Here is a 24,827-nt window from a genome sequence, read left to right as displayed (position 1 = left end):
ATTCTCGATACTGTGGTTCCGTTCAGCACGGGGCCATAATCCTCAGAGTGACAGAAACCTCTCGCAGTTGTTCAGCGGAAACTGAGCTGGGGATCCTCTAAAAACTTTGTCATGATCCCAAAGTCATCCGCTGAACCGATTCACGTACATCGAAGTGTTAAACGATCAGAGTGCCATTCCAAAAACGATACCGGAGTGATGAAGCATGTGCACCGTAACCATAGCTATTGACTATTCACTCCAAAATATCTCAGAACGACCCCCATATAAACGAGAAAACGCCCGATTTTCAAACGGCGAAAAGGGAGAGTACGTGCACGCTATCCCTTCAGTGATGTTTGTAATTGTTTTTGTCCATTAAAGTGTCTCCTAGCGTGTGCTGTGGGACCTAACGAAGCTTTTAGCCTCCACTCTGAGAGAAAGGGCTGATCTGTCTCCTGTAACTTAATAAGGCCTTAATGGATGATTCAGCAAAGGGAGCGCAGCAGAGGGCTAAAGCCTTTTATGCAAAACATGCACAAGAACAGAAAGGACGAGCCTCACTAAAGGGGAAATATTATGCAAAATATGCTTTAGAAGTTGGAGAGATACTGATGCATTTGTTAAGTGACTGGGTCGAAGTGGTAGTGCTACTAAATGGCAAGGGAAATGCAGTGGTGTGATAGTGTTTGCCCCTTATTTTTGTCTTATTTTGTTGCATGTTTGTCACACTTAAAGTGGTTCAGATCATCAAAAAAACAAAATCCAAACGTACAAAGTTGAAACATAACAGTGGCTTATAAGACCCAGGCCTGAATACTGCTACCTCTTCTCAATCAGTAAATGGCTTAAATAGGACCTGACAAATGGAAGTAGACCAAAAGATCTTACTGCGATCCAGAGAAATTCAGGAAGGAATGAGAAGGAAAGTAATTGAGATCAGTCTGGAAAAGGTTATAGAGCTGTTTCTAAAGCTTTGGGTCTCCAGCGAAGCACAGTGAGAGCCACACAATGGTGAAAACATGGAACACACACAGGAGTGGCCGACCCAAAGTACCCCAAGAGCGTCCAAGAGGTCACAAAAGACCGCGCCACAACATCCAAAGACCTGCAGGCCTCACTTGCCTCATTTAATGTCATGACTCCACCATATGAAAGACCCTGGACAAAAAAGAAGATTAAGGCTTGTCTCAATTTTGCCAGAAAACATCTTAACGATCCCCAAGACTTCTGGAAAAATGCTCCTTTTTGGAAGGTGTGTGTCCCATTACATCTGGCGTAACACAGCATTTCATAAAAAGAACGTGATGCCAACAGTAAAATATGTTGGTGGTGGTGGTGTGATGGTCTGGAGCGGTTTTGCTGCTTCAGGATTTTTTGATAAACTGCTGAAAGGTCCTGAAGGAGAATGTCCGGCCGTGTGTGCTGACCTCAAGCTGAAGCAAACGGTGGTTCTGCTGCACGACAATGATCTAAATCCACCTCTGAATGACTGAAGAAGAACCAGATGAAGCGGCCTAGTCAAAGCCCTGACCTGACTGCTGTTGTGGTGTGACCTTTATAAAGACGGTTCGTGCTGGAAAACCCTCCAATGTGGCTGAATTACAACAGCAAAATTCCTCCACAGCGCTGTCATAGGCTCCGTGCAACTTATCGCAAACGCCCTCAGCAGCAGCAGCAGCAACTGACCCAACCAGTTGTTTGGTTTAAAAATTACTTTTTCTCGCATAGGGCCACGTTTTGGATTTAGTTTACCCTTAATTTAAAAACTGCATTCTGTGTTTACTCGATCTGAAACATTTAAGTGCGACAAACGTGCAAAAGAAACGAGGAAGGAGGAATGGGAAGACTGCGGGCCGAGCTGACGAGAAGAGACGAGTCTGAATACTGTTTCTCCAAAAATCCATAACTCTAAATCGTTTTTCTCGTCAGCAGAGAGGGAAAGAGGTGTTTCTTATGCGCCTCGTTCAGTTATGAGAGGGGTTAAAACTGTAAGAGTGTGAAGAGAGCGTTTTGATCTAAAAGCGAAGCAGTGACCTACATGAGTTCTCTCTAGAGGGCGAATCGCATGAAAAGAAGCCAAGACCACTAATTAGTTTATTAGTCTTGGTTTTTTTAATAAAGATTTTCTGTGAGAGCATAGATAAAATGAGTTTAAAGTCTACAGAATGAAACGAGGAATGAGAAAACACTGAAACGTGGCGGTTGAACTGTATTAATCTGCGTTCCCTGGCAGCGTTCGTGCTCATTATGCAACATCTTTTTGTCGCCGACCTGCACCAATAACTCTGACCAGACACTCGTAACGGTGACCTCACTTTGACCTCCTTAGCACGAACTGAAGGCTTTACAAATGCGCTCTTATCTGTGCTTAGTGAACGACTTGACCGTATTCGCAGTCTTGCTTCTAGAACGTGTAAAGCCACGTACAGCGCATGTGCTCAACGTCGTTTTGTTTTTCCACTCTAGTCCCAGACCCTCCGCTGATCGACCTGTCCAGCAGCAGAGTCTACAACGACGCTTCCATTCACTGGAGACTGTCGGAGGATAGTTTACCCACTGACCATCACGTCCTAGAATATCGCAGGTAAAGACTGCTACAGGTGGATGTAATGCAGTACCCGGTAGTCAAGTGCGGTCAAACTATATTGACCTATTTCAAAAAAACGTTCTTTGTCAGAATGATTTAAGTTGAGGCATGTACTTTTTTTTTTTTTTTTTAATTGCAATTTTGATACATTTGTGCAACTTAAAAGTCTTTCTGAAATGTGTTTTGAAAGATGACCAAATTCAAAATACCGTATTTTCTGGATTATAAATCGCACCGGAGTACAAATCGCACCAGCCAGAATACATTATAGAGAAGAAAAAAACATAAGTTGCACTGAGTATAAGTCGCATTTTTGGGGGAAATTTATTTGATAAAATTCAAAATACACAAAGAACAGATTAATAACAGATTAGAGAACATGGTGAATAGGTGTACGTATGCTAACGTAACACCTTCGTTGTCTGTGCGTCATGTAGCTGAACTGTGGCAAGTGTCTGGTATGTTAACTTAACATATTAACAGTTATTCAGATAACTAGCATAAAGAACATGCTAACAAATTTACCAAAGCATCAGTTTTACCCCAAATCACTAAATCCACTGAATTCTTCTTCCTCTGTGTCACTTCTAAACAACTCTGCAAACTCCAGAGGTAGAGGAAATGCAGATTCTGCGTCGCTTAGAGCCTAGAGCGCCCTCTTGTGGTTGTCAGTGTGAAAAATAATTAATAATATCCAGTATAAGTCGCTCCGGAGTTTAAGTCGCACCCGGCCAAAACTATGAACAAAGTCTGGAAAATACGGTACTTGTTGAACCTCGTCTTTTTTGTGATTTTTCCCAATGATGCTAGAATGATGGGATGTTTTTACAGTTTGTCGTAAATCGTATCTAGTGTCTGCTTCTGTTCTATCCCACATGACTGCTTTGTGTTTGCGTAGACTTGGAGGCGAGAGTGCGTCTTCCTCTCAGGCGGATGGGGAGGACAGTGGCTTGTGGAGGTCCACAGAGCGGGTCTATGGCCCCAGTGCCCAGGTGTCTGACCTGGAGCCCGACAGCCTGTACTCCTTTAGAGTGCGCAGCTGCAGGAACACTATGTTCAGCCCCTACAGCCCAGAGGTCACCTTTCACACCCCCACCGCCCCAGGTAAGCAAAGATAACAAATAACAGAACTTTTTGCAGCGATGCAAACTGAATACTCCTGTCTGTGACTCATTTCTAGCGTTCTAATTATTCACTGTAATAAATATATAAGCGCTTTTCATCTGAGCTTGGTCAAAGAACCTTTTATTACCTGCAGAGTTTAGCTGGTTTTACTGATGCGCAATTGGCACAGAAATGACTTTTTATTTCGACACCATTAAAATGAATGGTAGAGAACGTTTATCAGCACGCTCTACAATCCTAAACGCATCTATCTAGTGTTACATAATGACGCTGTTTACTGTAATTACCATAAGCTCGTATGTTTGTTTGGTATGTTAAAACCATGGCTCACAGTGACGTATACTCAGTCACTATAGAGCTGGATTAAGGCTTGTCAAACTGAACGGAAATCAGAACTTCTCACAATCGTTTAATCATCATTGCAGCCCTCGTACGGACTTTTATTTCAGCAATCGCCATTTTAAGTGTCCTGGATGCTGCTGGTCAGTTTGTTTGCTCTGGTACTTCCACATTCCTGTTCTCAGCGGTCTGTGCAGCGCTGTGGACGGACTCAAATGCTGCTTCAGTAATGAGGCGGAATTTCAGGTCGGGGTGAAACTGAGCGAGCTGGACCTGCAGAGGCACACGCACAGACAGGCAGCACTGAGACGAGCAGATGCAAAGACCCAATATACAGTCTTATTACCTCCACATTCTTCCACAACTGCATACAAAATGTGCAGAATTTAGTTTGATTTAAAGCGTCTAAATAAAGCAAGATTATTAACAATATTTCTACTTCAGTTAGTGAGGTGGAAATGGGGCGTTCTCATCATCAGTCATTATTTTGAGTGGTTTTCCCGAATGATTTTCCTTCAAAATTGTGATATACATTAATTGCTAAGGCAAGTGTATTGTAGAGCACGATTCGTACTAACGGGAAAAGATGCATTCAAATCTCAATACAATTAGATAAAAACATAAATCATGATTGAATAAACTTAAATGAGCGTGTAGACAAAATAATTTCATTAGTTTTATTTAACTTGGTCCATGAAATAGAAATAAGAGACTGCACACAAACAAACAGTACATAAAGTGTAGCGTTTGCTGGGTTTCCTAGTGTGACGTCATCAATTACGAACGGGAAGTGGAGTTATCAACCTAAAAATTCTACTATTCTGTCATGACAATGTACATGACACACACTTTTTATATATTTTTAGCAAAATTCATTTTTCTTGACTGCATTTTAGTTCAATGTATCGTCCGACCTGTAGGGGGTGCTTTAAAATGATCACAATGGACCAAAGCGCTGTACAAAGGAACTATAAAGTACAATTTGACAAAACATAAAAGTAATTAAAAAACAGCTAAAAATGTCATAATTGGTGCAGTTTTAGTGAGGTCAGAATGTTCCAATAAAACACTGTTTTTCAGGGAGTGTATTATTATTATTATTATTTTTATTTTCTTCCTCCATTCCCTATTAAAATATGAGAGGACAGGGGTTTTCTTAATAAGAGTTTTTGTTTAAAAGAGTTCTTCTATTAAGAGTGTTTTTAAAACTTCCTATAAGTTATCTGTCCTTTCCCCCTGTATCTACTGCGTTGTAACACCAAAATTTCCCCATGTGTGGACAATAAAGACGTATCTTATCTTCTCTAGAAACGCACCCTTTGTATCAAACAAAATGCAGTTGTGCCGCCCTCTAGTGTTTTAAAAATAGAACTACAAGCCTCCAGTAAACTGTTCTCTTCACGCGCCCGTCTTGTCTTGTGGTTCCAGCTTTTGGGTTCCTCTTCAATGACAAGTGTGGGTTCAGCCCGGAGCGCCTGGTTCTGAACAAGGGGCGGGACTCCGTGGAGAGCGTGGCCGGGATGGGCTTCCTCCTGGCCGCAGACCGGGTCCAGACCGGCAGCTACCTCGGGCTGGACTACATCATCGGAGACACGGGCATCTCTCAGGGACGGTAAGCGAACAGTGGTAGTTATGTTGTTGAAGTTATTCTGCTGTGATGCATCAAGTCATAATACATATTTTACAGACACTTCTGGGCCTTTCGAGTGGAACCGTACTCCTTCATGGTTAAAGTGGGCGTGGCTTCTGACTCTAAGCTGCTGGAATGGTTTCATAACCCTCGAGACACCAGCAGTCCAAGGTAATTGGGTTTTAATATACTTGTATAGATATAAGAAATACAAATATAATTATGAAATATTAACCACAATAATACAAATAAAATAAATGGTAAAATGCACATCAAATGGAAAGGTAATCAGAATCTCAAACGAACAAAATAAAGTATGTTTCAAATTAAAGACTAGATAAATGTGTAAAATGTACAAAGACAATAAAACATTAAATGGTAAAATGCTGAAATGAATAATGTCAAAACACTTCATAATAATGTCAAGTTTGAGCTCCGTATCCTTGCCACATACACGCGTTCTCCTGAGTCACTCCTAATCCTGTGACGTAAGGAAACCAGCGTGAACCTGTAAAGAGCTTATTTACACGAGGCGCCGCTCTCACCAGGTAACGCCCCTTTCACCGCAGGGGTCCGGTAAATGTAAAGTGTGCGCAGGAACTCAAATCTACTTTATTTATATTGCACATTGTATTAAATCAAAACAGTTGCCAAACGCTGCACAAAAAGGTGCTCAATTTGATCTGAAATTAGTTTTTAAATATAGCGTGTGTAACAAGTTAAAGGGCTGATATCGTGCAGAATTGACTTGACTTTTAATCCTCATTATGTTGTATCCAGTTTAAGAATCAATGAGAAATGGTATTGGACCTTTTTTAATGACCGCTTCCTCCTTTGCCCCTCAGGTACGACCATGACAGTGGGCACGACAGCGGCAGTGAGGACACGTGCTATGAGCTGTCCCAGCCATTCACTCTGCTCACTCTCGGCATGGGCAAAGTCTTCATCCCCAAAGCCGCCTCCTCTTCCTCAGTGAGCGCTGGAGCTGGAGACCACGGCAGCCGCATCCTGCCCATGCCTCAGCGCATGGGGGTCTGCCTGGATTATGATGCAGGCAGAGTTTACTTTTACGACGCTGACTCCATGAGGTGCCTTTATGAGCGGCAGGTGGACTGCTCTGGCACCATGTACCCAGCCTTTGGCCTGATGGGCAGTGGCAGGATTCAGCTGGAGGAGTTCATCACTGCCAAAAGACTGACGTTTTAAAGAGTGTTTGTGGAATAGAATGCACATCTCTGCATGTTCTGCGCTGTTTTACTGACTGGTGTTTGGAGTCTCTTAGAATCATTTACCCCAAGGTCAAAAAGGGCAGATAAAACCAGGCCCGACTTTAGCATCTTTACTGTGTCTATTTACCGACACTCAAGTTAGACTGAGATGTGGAAGGCCTTCTGTGCATACCAAAGACTCAGGCAGCTGAAAGCAGCTGGTTATGTAGGCTTGTGTGTGTTTAACATCTCTTTTAACCTGTGACACCTTTAAACTTAAACTCTGTCTAGATCATGTGTGCAATTCTAGTCACGTTCTGTGATAATCATAGTGAGGTGGTGTTGTCTCTGTAGCAGCAGAGGCTTAGTGCACCTGATGGAGCCTTGACGCTGCACTGAAGCTTGCACCTTGGTGCCTTTATTTACACGTTACATATTTGCTTGAAAAGCAGTTAGTTTTATTGCACAAATTAGATTGTACAGTAAAGTCTATGGGATAGTTTCACTGGGGTAGGTATTTTATGGCTGTTTACTAATTCCCTCACTATTTCGAACACTGTTCTCACTGTTTGTTTTTGCTGTTTTGCACATTTTCTCAAAGCCTAACACAGGTTTATCACTACATCATTGTGTTGTTTTTTTAACTTTATTTTAAGGCACAAAACACATAATTAATTCCTGCTTATTTCACAAAATTCTCACGACTATTGCACTGAACTGAATGTGACATTAATGAAATCATCTCGGTAGCAGACGTGCATCGTCCTACAGCCCGAGCGTAGCCTCTGTTTCATCTGGTGCTCAAATATTCACATTTTCTGCCTAAATCTTCAGGTTTGTGCACGTGCTCTATCGCACCGACACTGTTCAGTTCTGTAAGTCTCAAGACACAAATATGGGATGTCTCATGTGAATGGCTCTTCAAACTACTGACTCTGTGGCTGTTCCTATGAAGTCGATGGAAGTCACTACGTTTTCGTTTTTAAATTGATCTGTGATTATTGAATTGGTTGTCCAAGGCCTTTTTCTACCTACCTCGATCTTTTGGACACTGGGGAACTTTTCTTATCAAAACACTATTGATTTGCGGTTGTTTTCTTCAGTTTGACTTAATATCAATGTACATAACTTATTAAATCTTATTTTCATTCATAATATTGATGTTTTAGTTGGTGTGGCTTTTAACTATGCTGCTGTACAAGCATAACGTGTTTAACCTGTCAACATTTTTAACACTATCAAACATCAGTACGTTTTTTGATATTCTTTTTGATGTACATGTTTGAAACATTATCTTAATTTAATAAATAATGTTAGTAAACTTTTTTTTTTTTAACATTATGTATATTGTGTAATTTGCCTTGTCTTTACTCCGGTTCTCTGAAAGTTACAACTTCAATACCATTTAATTGAATTCACTGCATTTTAATGGCAGACTCTATTAGGGGCGGGTGATATGGACTGAAATGACAATTTTTTTTTTTTTTTTATTTTTTTTTTAACAATGCATCAGAAATCTGCTAAAATATCCATACAACGGTTTTTGAGTTCTAAATATCCCACATGATACTGTCGTGGATTCAAAAGTGCAGACATATCATAAAATTACTGGTGCTATTGGTGGATAAACCAATCCGTTAAAGGCATTATTCCTCTATTCAAAGATGAAGTAGGAGGGTCTCTTTTGGCAGTTTTAGACAATACATTACATATTTTTGCACTTTTTAAAAACTTTCAATAATATTTTGTGTGTTGACTAGATGCCATATCTCTCACCTCTGTCTCACATGGGTGTTATACTTTAGCCTACACTACAAGAGCATCTCCCAAGTACTTTCCATCATTAAAAAAGCATTTTTAGTTTAATTTCTTAAATCAACAAGAAACTAAGCTTAAATTCTACTGGTTCAAGGCTTGTGTGCTAAACTTGCTGCATATCCAGAGCTGTTATGTAAAAGTGCACGTTGGAAATGAGGGTTTGAGATGACTATAGTTTTCTTACTGACTTCTGGAGACAAAGTGGAGCATATGGATGGTGAAATTGTGTAACTGTGTATAAAGATGTGGACTATGGTTCTTGAAAGCCCTACTTTTGAATTGCTGTGAATTTATTTTAATAAAAATGCTTAAAACCAATCTTTCAGTGAAGTGAATAGTTTAAGCATGAGCTATTTATGATTTTGAAATGGAAATGTAATCAGTATAATCGGCTACTCAGTACTTCGTATTGAACTATAACATTACATGATTATTTTACATTTTGTACATTGTAAAATGCAGTTTTGATCTACATTGATCTACATCTACAAACAAACCGGTCCAATAACTTCCTGTTTACAGCTGTAGAACTGTAGCCCCGCCTCTTTACAGTAACATTTCACTGTAACGAGCAGCAGATTGTCATTTACACGTTTGCATTTGTGAAAAGAACCTATGTGATTTAAAAACCCTACATGTAGCACTTTTAGTCCAATTTTTCAAATAATTGCAGCTAAGTACAGGGATCTGGGAGGGGATAGGGGGTAGGTGAAAACAGGGCCTTTCTGAGCACTCAAGACTCAGTTATAGGACTAAACAGGATTAACTCTTACATGCAGAAATCAATCAAAATGCAACTTGGATTTTGTGTAATCTGGTAACTAACATTTACATTGCATCAAACCTTGAGGATACAGATTGGTGATATTTTTGTATTTATTTCAGAACATTTTCAACATATTTTTTCATCATTTTGAAATGCGTTGAGTTGTGCAGTGCTTATGTAATGCGATTAATGTGACGCACTGTCCCTCGGAGGCAGGCATTCTGAGCATCTGAGTGGAAGCAATGGAGGTCAGACTATAGTATTATATAACACTATGATGTCATGCTAAAGAAAAAACATCAACAAAAGCTGAAAGTCTTCTAATGGCACGATCCAGGCAGGATCCAGGCAAGATCCAGGTATGATCCAGGTATGATCCAGGCAGGATCCAGGCAGGATCCAGGTATGATCCAGGTATGATCCAGGCAGGATCCAGGCAGGATCCAGGTATGATCCAGGTATGATCCAGGTATGATCCAGGCAGGATCCAGGCAGGATCCAGGTATGATCCAGGTATGATCCAGGCAGGATCCAGGCAGGATCCAGGTATGATCCAGGTATGATCCAGGCAGGATCCAGGCAGGATCCAGGTATGATCCAGGTATGATCCAGGCAGGATCCAGGCAGGATCCAGGTATGATCCAGGTATGATCCAGGCAGGATCCAGGCAGGATCCAGGTATGATCCAGGCAGGATCCAGGCAGGATCCAGGTATGATCCAGGTATGATCCAGGCAGGATCCAGGCAGGATCCAGGTATGATCCAGGCAGGATCCAGGCAGGATCCAGGTATGATCCAGGTATGATCCAGGCAGGATCCAGGCAGGATCCAGGTATGATCCAGGCAGGATCCAGGTATGATCCAGGCAGGATCCAGGTATGATCCAGGTATGATCCAGGCAGGATCCAGGTATGATCCAGGTATGATCCAGGTATGATCCAGGTATGATCCAGGTAGGATCCAGGCTGGATCCAGGTATGATCCAGGCTGGATCCAGGCTGGATCCAGGCAGGATTCAGGCAGGCATTATCAGGGAAACATGTACAAGTACTTTGCTTTAGTTCTTGGCTAGTTTCATTGTGGGCTTCTTTAAACAATACTCTTCATAGGCCTACATAAAATGGAACGTTTTAAGCACATACAATAATAGAGTGATACGATGTAGGCTATACAGAAAAAAAAAATATTTTTACAGTTTGTTGAGATAACTATATTGTTGGATGAATTTGTATTGCACACAATCAAACACACACGCGACATTACCCGACTTTTAGGGCTTACAACAATGGTTGTAAAACAGATTTACTTTATAAAATACAGAAAAATATCTGAGTTCAGTCATCATTTGAGAAAAGCCACCAGAGGAACCGAAAGAATCGGGAAGAGAGGAGACCAAGAGACTGGGTGATAAAAGGTCAAGCGAGGCCTCCTCTGGAGACAAGTTATTTCGTGAATTACTCTACTAGACACAACAGGTAAAAATGGAAATTTGTTGGTAATATTCTCTCTCAAAGCAGTTTTTACTGGAAAAAAAGGGTCCAATCTGCACCTTAAGATGTTTTATTACTTAATTGACTCGACTTGCAGGACATAGGTGTCTGTAACACCTACAATCACCAATCTTACCAAACCTAAAAAGATTCGTGCACAAGGATTTGTTGGTATCAAATTCAAAGTCTGGTTTATTAATTCCAATTTTGAATTTTTACAGCAAAGTAAGATCATGTTTGAATACTAAAAAAGATATCCAAATATTTTTCTGTAAATCATTTAGTATTTACTTTAGTAGCCTATATTATAGTAATATAATGTCAATAAAACAATAAAACAATAAATTACCAATTTAAACCTGGCTCTATTTATTTTATTCTTTCAGATTCATGTTTAAAATATGTGCAGTTTTGGTCATTTTACACATACATTATCTTATTTATATCAAAATATTACAGGATGAAAATAAAAAAAAATATCCATCTATATACATACATGTAATCTTATAAATCTTATTCACCTGCGGTGTCTTATCTTAATAGGTCTATGGCATTTTACTTGTCTTTTTATAATTTGTAAAAACACTCGTTATAAATCTGAGCCTGGGATACTGAGGGAGGCGTGTCACATACGTCACGCCGTTCACGCACGCGACCTGCCGTAACGCGGAAGAAGAATAGCTCCATAAACGCCACCGTGCGTCACGAAGGTGTAACATCGGCGTCAGCGCCACCGAGTCGCCACTACCTGTCACCGTACCGGGACCACGGCACCGAAATCACCGTCTGAACATGTCCCGGGATCTATTCATGACATAATAACCGACACATCTGCGCAGTTTCTCCGCTGATTCCACGTTGGAGACGCAGCAAAAGGTAAAAGACAGTGCGATACGGATCAGGTAAGGGCTTGTGCTAGCTATCCCCGGCTCTGCTATTATTACCTTCCTGCAATTTCTACCGCAACACAAGTGACCTTAATGGACCAAATTAATAAATTATAAATTATACAACGCATTTTTATTTTCTCGTAAGTGTTGGAAGTGTAATGCACGCACATGAGCTAGCTAAGCAGGCTGCACTGAGAGAAGATGGGCTCGTTTGTTGACATCACTGTTTGACACTTGCTGTTCTGTGGATTCCCCAGGATGACACATTTGGATCACATTTTCGCTATAAAAACATAATTGTGTAGACATTAAACCATTAAATTCCACGTGGCATGTCTATTCCAAATGAAGCTCTTATATTTTCTGTAATATAATAAAAGTATGACTAAAAGGAGTGACCTTTCACAGAATAAGGTCCTACTTTTGTGTATTTGAATTCCTGCACAATAATGACAATGACAGATGTAATTCATTTATGTCTTCATTTTGTTTAAATAAATGCATGAATAAAAGGATTTAGCCTATTCTGCTAAATACGAGCTGTTTATATTTGATGTTCTTGCACTGTTTTGATAATTGATCACATTTTTATGCATTTATAACACATTAGAGGATCATTTATTTCAACGCTATGGAAACGTAATGATGCGCCACGAAATGACATTGGATTCTAAGTAAAGCTTTTATATTTCCTACGTATGTAAGGACGTAAGGAGATGTTTGGCATTTATTTTATTTTCCTTACAATCATAAAATGAAACATGTAATTGATTTATTATGCACATATTATTACATGGCATTACTTTATTAATAAAAATAATACAATGATTTGGCCTACGCTGCTAGAAGCATTCTGTTTTTTTAATAGTCTTCTTTATTAAATAGAATAGAGATAATTTAACACTTTTCTATTCTGTATGTTAAAGACTTAAGGAGGATATGTTTTGGTTTCATTGAATAAGGTGCTACACATGATTCATTTTATAATCTGGACGATAATACTGAACATATGTAATAGATTTCTGCATATATTATTACATATCTTCAGTTTAATACTAAAAAATACAGTTGTTATGATTCGGGCAACATTGTGAGAGGCATATTTTTAAGTTGTCAATCATGTATATTTTTTGTATTGCTTTTCTTAGGGGATTGGCAAAAATCACAACGAACCTGATATTTCATTTAATTAAATTTAATTTTATCTTATTAAAAGCAATTATAATTCCCTGAACATAAACCGTAAAGTCTTAAATCCATTGCCATTTAACCCTGTCTTTATAGTTAATATAGTTTATAGTCAAACAAGGCAAACAATATCACATTTTGCAGCATGAATATATAATAACACAAAGAATAATCACATTTTGTCTCCACTTTGCTTTTTCTGTTGTAGAATCGACTGTGGACCTCTGCGTTAAACAAATCAAAGATAAACACTGAAATGAGATTACATTACAGTATTACTACACTATTAATCATTTGTAACTCGTTTGAGGGCAGAGATTTTACACACGATATTGGCTTGTTCTGGATGTTGTAATGAAAGCGAATCCACTTGGAACCTGTACAATGGGAAACTCCCTGTTATTGACACTCCCAAGAGCCAGTATTCAGTCTCAAGTATTCGTACAGCAACTGCGTGGGATCATTTTGAGTCGTTATTTGTTATTAAAAAAGGAAGAAAAAAAGAAAAAAGATTCAGGTTTTGCGATGTGAAAACAAAAAAGACGAGCACAATTTTTTAAAATTTAAATTGATCAATCTAAATTTTTCATTTCGATTTGCTCTTTTCAAAAACAAAATCAAAATTGCTTTTTATAGTGATTTTTATGAACATTTTTATGACTTTTAATCCGTGCCATTTAATAAAATAAAAATATCTTTCTCCAAAGTCTGACATCTGCTTGCACTGATTAGACATCACTCAATCTCAACCTCTCAACGTTTTTGATTAATTGCCCAGCTCTAGTATTGATTATTTCCATTTTAACAGCCATTTTGCTCATTATTATATTTGACACAGTGATGTTTGACACACGAGAAACGTCTTTGGTTGAAGACTTCGTATTGTAGTATTGCATAACGACAGGGATTTCTTACATTCTTTTTGACTGTTTTTGACTTAATTATTCTCTGTAATAACCCCATTTACAGTGTCGGTATGTACATGTGTAGTTCCGATATTACCAGTTATTCTGTATGAGTTACATTATATCATTAATCAATAAACAACAGTGAATTCCATGTTGTGGCAGCCCTTTAAACGTCACTAAGTAGATTATATTTAGCTGCTTCGCTTTGTGGAAAATCAAAAGCACTCCAAGTACAAATGTCATTTATTGGCTATAAAAAGATTAAACACTGTAGCTCTTTTTTTGAACAGAATGTGTTTTATGTTTTTACGAAAAGCAACAAGTCTAAAAGTGGTTGTTTGACTTGCAGGCGTAACTATACTTCCCTAAATACTGAAAAAGGAACATGTAAAGTTGAACTGAAAACTGTAACGGGAAATATTTGTAGTGTGACATTTGGTTGATTACCAAGCTCTTTTATCTATTATACTGTTGTTTTTTTCCCTTTCACATCCTTTTGAACGTGGAACGGAGGACTGTTTTGTAAATGTAGAGACTGTGGTGTTCTGTATGACCAAAGTATTCTCAAAAGTACTCCGATAATAGAAGTGACCCAGCAGTTAATGTGATGGTTCCAGCTTTATTTTTTGGCCACTGCATCTCTATGTACGTTCAACAAATACAGCAGATTTCCCACAAAACGACCAGTTTATAAAGTTTGCTTACAAAATCTCAATACTCTGCAGTTCGAGATTGTACATCATGCAAATCGGGACAAATTTGGACCTTTCCTGGTGGTCTGTATTTGAAAGTGCAATGAATTTGTCATAGTATAAAAAAAAGAGATTTTGATATTTTGTATTGAGTATTGAATAGTTTCCTTAGTATCAAATTTGAGTTGGGAACGTTGTGACACAAACGGACAGATACAAATGCAGTTTACTTTGTTGTTTGAATTAACTTGCTTATAACTTGTTTTCACGTATATTCTATGCTAATTGAAACAGCACTAATGAGTTTAAAGTCACGCCTCTAAACCACTTCTAAAGGGTGTTAATATAAGCTTCTTAAACAGAGATAACGGCAGAAACAAAACACTGGCTTCTGTGTGGAACTTTGGTCATTCCTCAGAGTAATGCGTGACACATTAACACCGGGCTGTTTTGTAAAGGCGAAAAAAGCACGTGGCGTTTTAGAATTCCGTGCGTTAAAATGCCAGTACGTGCCATTTGCATTAGTTTTGAATGGCTCTAGAATTGGACGTTTACGACTTCAACATGTTATCAAAACTCGTAAATGATTAAAAGTTTGTCACTACCATAATAACACATAGCTGATAATGTTTTTATACTCACACACATTGCTGTAGCTTTACAATGTAATGTAAATGAGGTACGGCATGTCAAAACGTGCTGGGATTAAAGTAGTTAAAAGTATATTTGTGTTCTCAAAGTGGCATTTGAAGAGAGACATATATTTTCCAACATTGATAGTATTGTGTCGGTGCGTCCCGAGCTCGAGTGTGGAAGTACACAATAGTTATTTACTTTGCATTTAACTAAATATCCTGCATTATTATGTAAAAAAAACCTGCTTATGTTCAGAATTACACAGGGTCTGGTTTAGTTTTGCACTTCATATTTGCCTCAATATGCATTCTAACTTTCCTTGTAAAAACTAAAAATGGAGTTCCTGAGTTTTAATATATCTTACTAGCTTTAGAACCGCTAATAAGATTTAAAAAAATGTTTTACTCATAGACGCAGACAGTGCAGTGATCTAAATTTACTCATTTTAATTTACAAATCGAGTACCGGTACTGCAGTTTTAAAGGACACAGATGCTAAATTAACTTTTTTGAGCTTTGAACCGTCATCAAAAACATACCAGGAGTTGTATCTGGTTTAGTTCATGCTTGTTTATTAATCCTTTTTTACTCTTCCTCTGAGCCTCAGAAAAAAACCTCTTTCAAATTTGGACCATGTTGCAGGTCGAGCTCTGGAAGTTTCTATGTTTTTGAGTCCACAAATCATCACCCGAGTCATTATGAGCGTTCCTGCATTACAACTGCGCGCTTACGTTAGCACTAGCCTTTGTTTAATCATTCTGCTGCCAGTAAATGGAATTCTAACACAATTCCTGACGAGAGAACGCCTCACAGACATAAAGATGCTGTTGTTTAAAAACATGCAATGTCAACGTAAAGGTGCCCATGACAGGATTTTACGATTTTGACTTTATTTGGTGTATTTATACGTGTTATTTATAATTTTACACCAATCGAGCAGGTAATTGTGGAGAAAACGTTGAAAAATCTGTCGAAAATGACAGGAAGTGACATCACACTAGGGAGACTCATTCCAGTCAAAGTTTATGCAGAATTTAAACAAAATAAACGACTTTCTTGACTCTCTAAACGTAAATTCAACAAAATAAAGTCGCTCTCATATATTCTCATTTGTCAAATAAAAAAAAAGTGACATTAGAGGTTTTTTGTCCTGTGTTTGCTGGGTAATTTCCGAGTGTGACATCATCAATTACAAACAGGAAGTGAAATTATAAACCCCCAAAATGTGCTATTCCGGGATAACATTTGTATAATTTGAAATGTAAAAAACGTACTGTATTTTCCGGACTATAAGTTGCACCTTTTTTCATTGTTTTGGCCACGGTGCGACTTGTACTTATATTTATACTTATATTAATACTCCGGAGCGACTTATATGTGATATTATTTGTTATTTGCACACTTGCAACCACATTTCATACTCCAGTGCAACTTATATATGTTTCTTTCTTCTCTATTATGCATTTTTGTGCTGGTGCGACTTATACTCGGTTGCAACTTATAGTCCGGAAAATACGGTAACTGCATTTTAGTTCAATGAGTCCCCCAACCTGTAGGGGGCGCTTTAACGGTCAATAACAATACAAATAATGCATAACATGTGTCCTTTTTAAATTGTAAATCTCTTTTGTCCTCTTCGTGCCTCAGCTTCCCAATGGGTGAATCGGGTCGGCGCTCCACCCTTGTGTCCCGGCTGCCCATCTTCCGGCGCAGCAGCAGCAAGAGGCAGGATTCCCTCCCCTCTTCCCCGTCCTCCGGTGGCCTGGGCAACGGCGTCCACACCTCGTCCCCGTCCAGCACCAACTCCAGCTCGGGCAGCACGACGGGCAAGAGACGCAGCATCTTCCGCGCCCCGTCCCTCGGCTTCTCCTCCAAAAAGAACAGCGACCCGCGCGACCAGAACTTAAACCTCAGCTCTCCTCCTCCGCCCGGCGCCCCGGCCACAGACGCCAACGGCAACAGCCAGAGCAGCGTCCCGCCGTCGGTGTCCACAGCGGGATTAGGCGAGGCAGGGGGGAGGTCCAAGAGTCGCCATTCCTTTGGGTTCGGCAGTCACAAGCAGAAGAAGATCACGCGCTCCCAGACCGAGGATTTTGACAAGGCGTCCTCCTCTTCGTCATCCACAGGTAGGAATGTCGGAATAAGAATTTTAGAGTTGCATTTATTTATTTCAAAACTGCTCAGGAAAGGTCATTTCCCCCCCTGTTTGTCTTTCTTTTCTTTTTATCAATACTGTTATGAATGAGAGAGTAAACCGTTTAAAACCCGAGCTTCCCTGCACACTTGAAATCCTCTTTTTCTCTCCAAATGGACTGCCGCAGTAAAGAAGTAGTCTTAAAACCACTTCAGCATTTCCTGCTCTACCTGGACAGTGTTCAGGTGGATGTTCTCTGAAAGCTGGATTAGATATTGTCAAAAATTGTGAGCTCAGCGTTCAGTAATTTCTCACCGCGTTGAAATCCTTGCTCTTCGCTCGTACGGTTCGTTTCCAGATACAGATGTGGAGGTCACAAAAGGATTCTTATAGTGCTACAGGGCAAAATGCACTCAGCATGTCACAAAGGATGCTACAAAAGTGCGTCTTATCAAGTATAAAACCTGCAGATGCTGTAGTTTAGACCATGATTCATCACCTACGTCATTTATGGATTTGATCGGTTGCTATTGGCAAATCACAAGACGGCTATGAAAAGTTACTTCAGATGTACTCCTGGACTGTGAACTGAATGTGGTTATAATATATTGTGACTAGTTGACTTAAAATAATAAAGAGTATTTTTTTGATAATCGTAATTATTATATGGACTCTACAGATTGTAAAACATATAAAAAATACCATGTTATAACAAAGTGGGTGGCAGTATTAATTGAAAATGTCAAAAAATAATGAACTATTCCAGATTTCCTTCATTAAAACACAAATATTCTTTATCTATATTCCTTCAGTCGCCATATTTCAACCTTTATTTTGTTGATGATGTGTTCAAAAAGTGCTGTGTGTGTAGTGTGTACAATAGAAATAATAACTTGACTAGTCGACTATCATTCTTTTTGATCATTTATCATTTATTTTGAGCAATTGATGAAGAATAACATTATACTTTCCTTGTCATATAAATGACAAATTTAAACTTGACAACAAGAAGAAAAATATAATAAGAATATAAATGTTTACAATTTTCTAATTTGGACTTAAATTGGTGTATTTATACCTGTTGTACATATACATTATAGTTTTACACCAATCGAGCAGGTATTTGTGGAGAAAACTTTGAAAAATCTGTTGGAAATTACAGTAAGTGACATCACACCAGTGACACTCAATCCAGACAAAGTTTATGCAGAATTCACACAAAAGAAACTTTTGGACTCTCTTTTTTGTTTTGTTGAATTTATGTTTAAAGTTGTTCTCTTATATTTTGACTCATGAAATATTAAAAAATGTGACATTAGATGAGTTTTTGCCCAGTGTTTTCTGGGTCAATTCCTCGTGTGATGTCATCAATTACAAACAGGAAGTTAAATTATGAACTTAAAAATGTAGCTATTCTGTGATAACATTTTTAAAATATTCAGCAAAATTCTAAAAGTATTTATCTACTGCATTTTAGATGAAAGAGTCGTCCGACCTGTCAAAGGCACTTTAAATGACAAATATTTTTCTTAATAATAGTTTTTCTTAACATTATTTTTGCTCGTAAAATAAATGGATGAAGTAAAATGAACCAATAAAAAAAAATACAAAATTGCTGACTCGTTGATGACTAAAATGATTGTTAATTGTAGTCCTAATACTGATATGCTGACAATATACAAATAAATAAAAAAATGCTATCATGTTTCTTATGTCATTAATGTTTCTACTCTTTCCCACTCTGACCTCTCTCCCCACAGGAAACCGAAACGTCTTCATCAACTGCATCAGCGGCTCCGGGGCCAACGAGGGCGACGACTCCGGCTTCCTGGACGACTACAGCGGCGCCAGTAGCAACCACAAGCGCCCCTCGCGTCAGAAGAAACCGCTCCTGCCCAAATCCTTCTCCGCTCACCACCGCTTCTCCCGGACCTCGGACCACCACAGACCCCCGGAAGTGACGCTCGAGACGCCCACCTCCTCCACCACCACCACCGTCACCCCGGGGTCCTGGCCCGGCGAGCTGACGGGCGCCGGGGGGGAGAGCTCGCTCCAGTCGCCCATTGTCTCGGAAGACCGGACCACGGCGATCACGCCCTCAGAGTTTCACCCCATCACGGAGGATTCGGCGTCTGATTCTGTGGACGTTCTGCCCACGCCCAGCCCCCCCGTGCTGGCTCTGGCCCCGCCACCCGCCGCCGCCGCCGCCGTTGCCGTTGTCGCCGGGCAAGATGCGGACGACCCTGTGCCAGACCCTCCGCCCGCTCCAGAGAACGACAACGCCGCCTCTTCTGTCTCCCAAGTATGTGATTCTAGACCTTATTTCATTTATCAAAGCTGCGGTACTTGACTTTTTTTTTGTAAATTTGTACATTTTGTGTTTTCCTTCCTTACAGTATTTTGTAAAAGCAGCTGTTGACATCTCAAAATAAAGTGTTTTGTGTCTCATCAACCTAGAAGTAAAACCTTTTCAAGAGTCAAGTTTCAGTGGAACACAATGCGATTTCAATGGATGAACTGGAATTAACTGCATAATATTGTATTTTAAATGATTTGTTTATTTAAAACAAGATTTTGACAGACAAGAAGCATTTATGATGGAGGGAAAAAAAAACTGATGATATTTAGGTTTTACAGGAGAAATATATAGAGAAATGTTTTGGTAATATTACAAACTTGACCTCGAATGGCACTTTTTATGAAGATTAAATACAAAATTGAGGCTCGATCTTCCGTAATAGAAAAGCAGTGCTCTAATTGGCTGCGTTTGGGAGGTCCACCCCAGCTTGTGAATATATATATATATATATATATATATATATATATATATATATATATATATATATATATATATATATATATATATATATATATATATATATATATATATATATATATATATATATATATATATATATATATATATATGCTATAGATATAATATTAGTACTGCGCCAAAGAGTTTGTAGGAATTAGGAACCAGTTTACTGATTTTAAAAACCTACGTCGGTCTTTTGTCAGGCACCACAGCTGTAAAAGTGCACTGTGTAACTTTTCTGGTGGGACGGTCCTGCTTGTCTCTATGGCGATATAGTTGCTTTGTTTTTTGGGATGTTCCACCAGAGGAGTTTCATGTTGTAGTTTATCATTGTGGGTTCTCTCATGTTATTTCATCTAATATGGAAGTCTTTTTCTATGGGATTCTCTTTAGAGCTGCAAGATCATTCACATTCAAATCGAAATCGCAATTTGAATGTACGCGATTTGCAAATCGCAAAGGCAAAACAAAACAAAATCTCCCGTCTACTGCATAAAAACTGCTAACTCTGTCGTTTAGCTCTGTGCACGCATAACATACATCGTTTGTCCACCACCATTTCTCTTAGATACATTTAAATTTATTGCGTTGTTTAAATTAAAAAATGTGAAGAGAATCTAAATATTAAAACTCAAAACTGAATGCAATTGTTGTCAGAAAAATCACAATTTTATATTTTCCCTTAATCGTTCAGCTCCTATAAATTGATCAAAGAGGAATAAATAGTAAAATGAACCTTTAGAAATACAGTATAACATGTTTAAATGATTACACTGCACATTCTTCTTCATTCTTCTTATGAACACTTTTTATGAGCGATGGGTGAAATCAACATGAATGAATATCTCTCAATATTTATGTTGGATCATTTGATTTGATTTGTTGCTTTATAACATTTTACCTGTGCATCAGGGATGGACTAAAATGTGTCTTGGTTGAAGTTGTCGCACAAAACTCAAGTGCAGAAATATCACTTTGGAAGCTTATCGTACATTTCCGTTCATCTTATTTTATTTAGCTATTTTTGACGTCATTTAATCATAGAAAATATAGTCTATATTCTACTTTTGCAAATCCCCTGAGCAAAGGTTACGATATTATACATCTCCCACTGATAATATCATACACCTCTAATGTAGCTGAAACTCCTGGTCGGGTTTATCACTGTACATTGTGCAATTCAAATGAGGTGTGACATGTTCAGCTGTGTGCGCAATATTAAATAAGAGCTTAACTGTTCTTATAAACGGTGTGAACTGGATTACAACATGACTGTACAAGTTTAGGCTTGTGCAAATACATGGATATTAAACATGAAGTAGTGTGCAGGGCATCAAACCTATAGGAGTATGTTCCTTATACCAGAGGATTCACATAAGATAGACCATTTTAATGCCTCACTGTGGAACATTCCAGGTGAAGTGCTAATTTCTTCACAGAGACGAGTAGATCACTGACAATTATTTAAAACTAATCCAAAGTGTCTTGTTTGCAGGTTTTCTTTAGTCCGGTCCAATCCAGCGCGGATAAGGTTCTTCCTGCAGACAACAGCAACAACACGGACTACGAGACGGCTGTGTCCCTGTCCGAGCTGGAGACCACCGTGCCCTGTCTGCCCCTGAAAGAACAGACCCCGGAAGAGAAGAGAGAGAGGGAGGAGGAGAGGAAGGAGGCACGGGAGGAGGTAAGGAGGCACGGGAGGAGGGAAGGAGGCACGGGAGGAGGGAAGGAGACAGAGGAGAGGGGGTAAGGAGGCAGAGGAGAGGCGGAAAGGAAAGAGAAAGAACAGATCCCGGAGGAGAAGAGAGAGAGAGAGAGAGGGAGGAGAAGAGGAAGGAGGCACGGGAAGAGGTAAGCAGGCATGGGAGAACAGGTAAGAAGACAGAGGAGAGGAGGTAAAAAGGCAGAGGAGAGGAGGTAAAAATGCAGAGGAGAGGAGGTAAGGAGACCGAGGAGATGAGGAGACAGAGAAGAAGAGGTAAAGAGACAGAGGAGAAGAGGTAAGGAGGCACGGGAGGAAGTAAGGAGACAAGGAGGAGGCAAGGAAAGAGAGAGGGGAGGAGAGGAAGGAAAAGAGAAGGTAGTAGGGCAGGGAGGAGAGAAGGTAAGAAGAGCTGGAGGGAGGAAAGGAGAGAGGAAGGAGGTGAGGGAAGGATCGGAAGGAGGCTTGGTAGGAGGTAAGGGGAGAGGAAAGAGGAGGAAAACAGGGAAGAACAGGCGAGAAAAAGGCAAGGACAGAGAAAGGGAGGAGAAGGGCAAAGGAGGAGGTGAGAAAAATAAGAGAGGGAGAGAGTGTAAGTAATGAGAGAAAGAGAGAGAGATTTGTAATTGAAAACAATATTATGTTCAAATTAAACTGTGTCAAATCACATGATTAAAAACTTAAATCGTTCGGCCCAAATGCCACAAGCTGTTGAGAGGCTCATTAGATCTGTGAGGCACAAACACTCTCTCACTCGTCCTCTCACGTCCCGTACATACAACTGTTATGAGAGAATGGAACATTATCGTTGAAAACGGGCGACGCCCGTGCGAAAGTGCGCACAAAGTTTAGGGTTATTGTCAGGGTCAGAATGACCCTTTAATACCATATTATTTTCATTTGTAATAAACCGTATGTGTTCTTGTGCCAGGCCCCAGTGGAGGAGAGGAGGGAGGTGAGCCAAGGGAGGAGGGTGGTCTACCACACAGAGACCAGTGAGAGTGAGCCGTGTGTGGTCCGGAGCGAGGGGTCCGGGCCGGAGCGGAGGACCAGGACCACGCGCTCCTTTCAGGAGCCCAGAGGAAGCTTCTGTGGCTGCCATGAACCCAGGCACGCCCACCTCAGGAAGCACGCAGGTGAGAGGGGCTCAGGGGCATGTCAGGGCCTGGTTAGTACTTGGATGGGAGACCGCTGGATCACCAGGTGCCACAGGGGGCGCTAGAGGAAATGTTGATTAGGCAAGACACTTCCCCCACATTGCCTAGTAAAGCTCTTTGAGCACGATATAAATACACTGTAATAATGGAAATATGGTGGACACAATGGGGCACAATCTGATGCCCTCGTTTCAGGTGAAGTGAAGGTTCATTTAACTGTGAGTGCATCACTGTTTGGGAATTTCAAAACTATATTCAAACAGAAAATCCATAAATGGATTGAGTAACTTTCAATGACAACTATCACACTTGATCTGATCCTATTGTGAAGATTTTGATCGCAGCTGGTCAGGTGAATACTGCCGTTGTGTCCTTGGGCAAGGCACTTAACCTGACTCGTCCCCAGTGTCTGTGAACACTGGTGTGTGAGTGTGTGTGAGTGTGTGTGAAGTGCTTTACATCAAGGACATTAACATCTAATAAAGCCCACGGGCCACAAAATCTTTAAAAAAGGAAATCCTCCATTTTCCACTTATCCTAATTTTAGCATTTTCTTTTTGCAATTAAACAATTGAACCGTTTCCTACAGAACTCTACATCAAATGTGAAGCGACAAAGGAACTAATATATGAACTGTTGAAATGTAATGCCGTGATCTTTTAAACTTTTAATAAGTTTTGGTCAATGCCTTTTCAGGCCGTGACATTTAAACAAAGATTAAAAAGATGAATAGAAGACATTCTACAAAGTATTCATGACACCAGCATCTGTGCTGCAGCCTAAGCCACCAGACCAGAGCCTCTCAAACTGTTTCTGGTGCACCTCCTCAGGCTATAAAAATGTATCTATCCATGCCCCCCCTCCTCTCCTCAGAGGGCAGAGGGCGACAGAAGAAGAGCAGAGGGCGACAGAAGAAGAGCAGAGGGCGACAGAAGAAGAGCAGAGGGCGACAGAAGAAGAGCAGAGGGCGACAGAAGAAGAGCAGAGGGCGACAGAAGAAGAGCAGAGGGCGACAGAAGTAGAGCAGAGGGCGACAGAAGAAGAGCAGAGGGCGACAGAAGAAGAGCAGAGGGCGACAGAAGAAGAGCAGAGGGCGACAGAAGAAGAGCAGAGGGCGACAGAAGAAGAGCAGAGGGCGACAGAAGTAGAGCAGAGGGCGACAGAAGAAGAGCAGAGGGCGACGGAAGAAGAGCAGAGGGCGACGGAAGAAGAGCAGAGGGCGACGGAAGAAGAGCAGAGGGCGACGGAAGAAGAGCATAGAACAGACATAGGCCAAAGCCGTGGCTCGTCCTAAACCCGAGCCAGACGTGTGTGAGATCAGGGCGCAGCTTTCTGGTATGTAGGGATTAACCCCGTGTTGGCACTGGGCGTTTGTTTGCTGTTGAAAACTCGTCCTTCACACCTAAAGTGCACACATTTTCCCATACTTATCGTGCCCCCCATAGCACATCTCTGTGCCCCCCCTATAAAGACGCGCCCCACACTTTGAGGAGCTCTGCACTAGACTATTGTACGCACTTCCCACATTGTAAATGGATTTCCCCCTCTTGTCTCTCCTCAGGCTCTCTGTGCAGCAGCGTGAGCCCGTACCATGGGGTGATGAGGATGGAGAGGCGTCTGCGCTCATCCTCTGAGGGGGCCGGGGGACCTCACATCCAGGGAAACCTGCGAGACGTCCCAGGCCTGGAGGGATGTGGGCTCATCAAGCACAGGCACAACTCGTCCTCCTCCAAACTGGGGAGTCTGGTATGTCACTAT

The 24,827-nt window shown here is 40.3% G+C and overlaps 2 protein-coding genes across 5 annotated transcripts in view; both read left to right on the top strand.

Annotated features, from left to right (window-relative positions):
- trim36 (tripartite motif containing 36) overlaps nt 1-7,455 on the top strand; it is a 34,571-nt gene extending 27,116 nt beyond the window's left edge. Inside the window, exons 10-14 of one of the 3 annotated variants that reach the window (XM_072433257.1) lie at nt 2,449-2,566; nt 3,468-3,673; nt 5,462-5,645; nt 5,721-5,834; nt 6,509-7,455. In XM_072433257.1, the coding sequence (XP_072289358.1) occupies nt 2,449-2,566; nt 3,468-3,673; nt 5,462-5,645; nt 5,721-5,834; nt 6,509-6,869 (983 nt within the window). In that variant the 3' untranslated portion in view covers nt 6,870-7,455. The remainder of the gene's footprint in view (nt 1-2,448; nt 2,567-3,467; nt 3,674-5,461; nt 5,646-5,720; nt 5,835-6,508) is intronic. The other 2 variants (XM_072433258.1, XM_072433259.1) reach the window with 2 other exon arrangements.
- Nucleotides 7,456-11,643: 4,188 nt separating this feature from the next.
- Nucleotides 11,644-24,827, top strand: part of ccser1 (coiled-coil serine-rich protein 1) — a 223,615-nt gene continuing 210,431 nt past the window's right edge. For both annotated transcript variants that reach the window (XM_072433547.1, XM_072433548.1), the window contains exons 1-6: nt 11,644-11,821; nt 16,906-17,384; nt 19,153-19,694; nt 21,706-21,894; nt 22,844-23,048; nt 24,631-24,815. In XM_072433547.1, coding sequence (XP_072289648.1) covers nt 16,913-17,384; nt 19,153-19,694; nt 21,706-21,894; nt 22,844-23,048; nt 24,631-24,815 — 1,593 coding nt within the window. In that variant the 5' untranslated portion in view covers nt 11,644-11,821; nt 16,906-16,912. The remainder of the gene's footprint in view (nt 11,822-16,905; nt 17,385-19,152; nt 19,695-21,705; nt 21,895-22,843; nt 23,049-24,630; nt 24,816-24,827) is intronic.

The sequence above is a fragment of the Eucyclogobius newberryi genome, unplaced genomic scaffold (assembly GCF_026437365.1).
Source record: "Eucyclogobius newberryi isolate DKJ021-1_F unplaced genomic scaffold, fEucNew1.0.hap1 SCAF_6, whole genome shotgun sequence".
NCBI classification, from domain to species: domain Eukaryota; kingdom Metazoa; phylum Chordata; class Actinopteri; order Gobiiformes; family Gobiidae; genus Eucyclogobius; species Eucyclogobius newberryi.
Note: the sequence above shows the minus strand (reverse complement) of the source record. Positions and strands in the feature narration are given on the sequence as shown.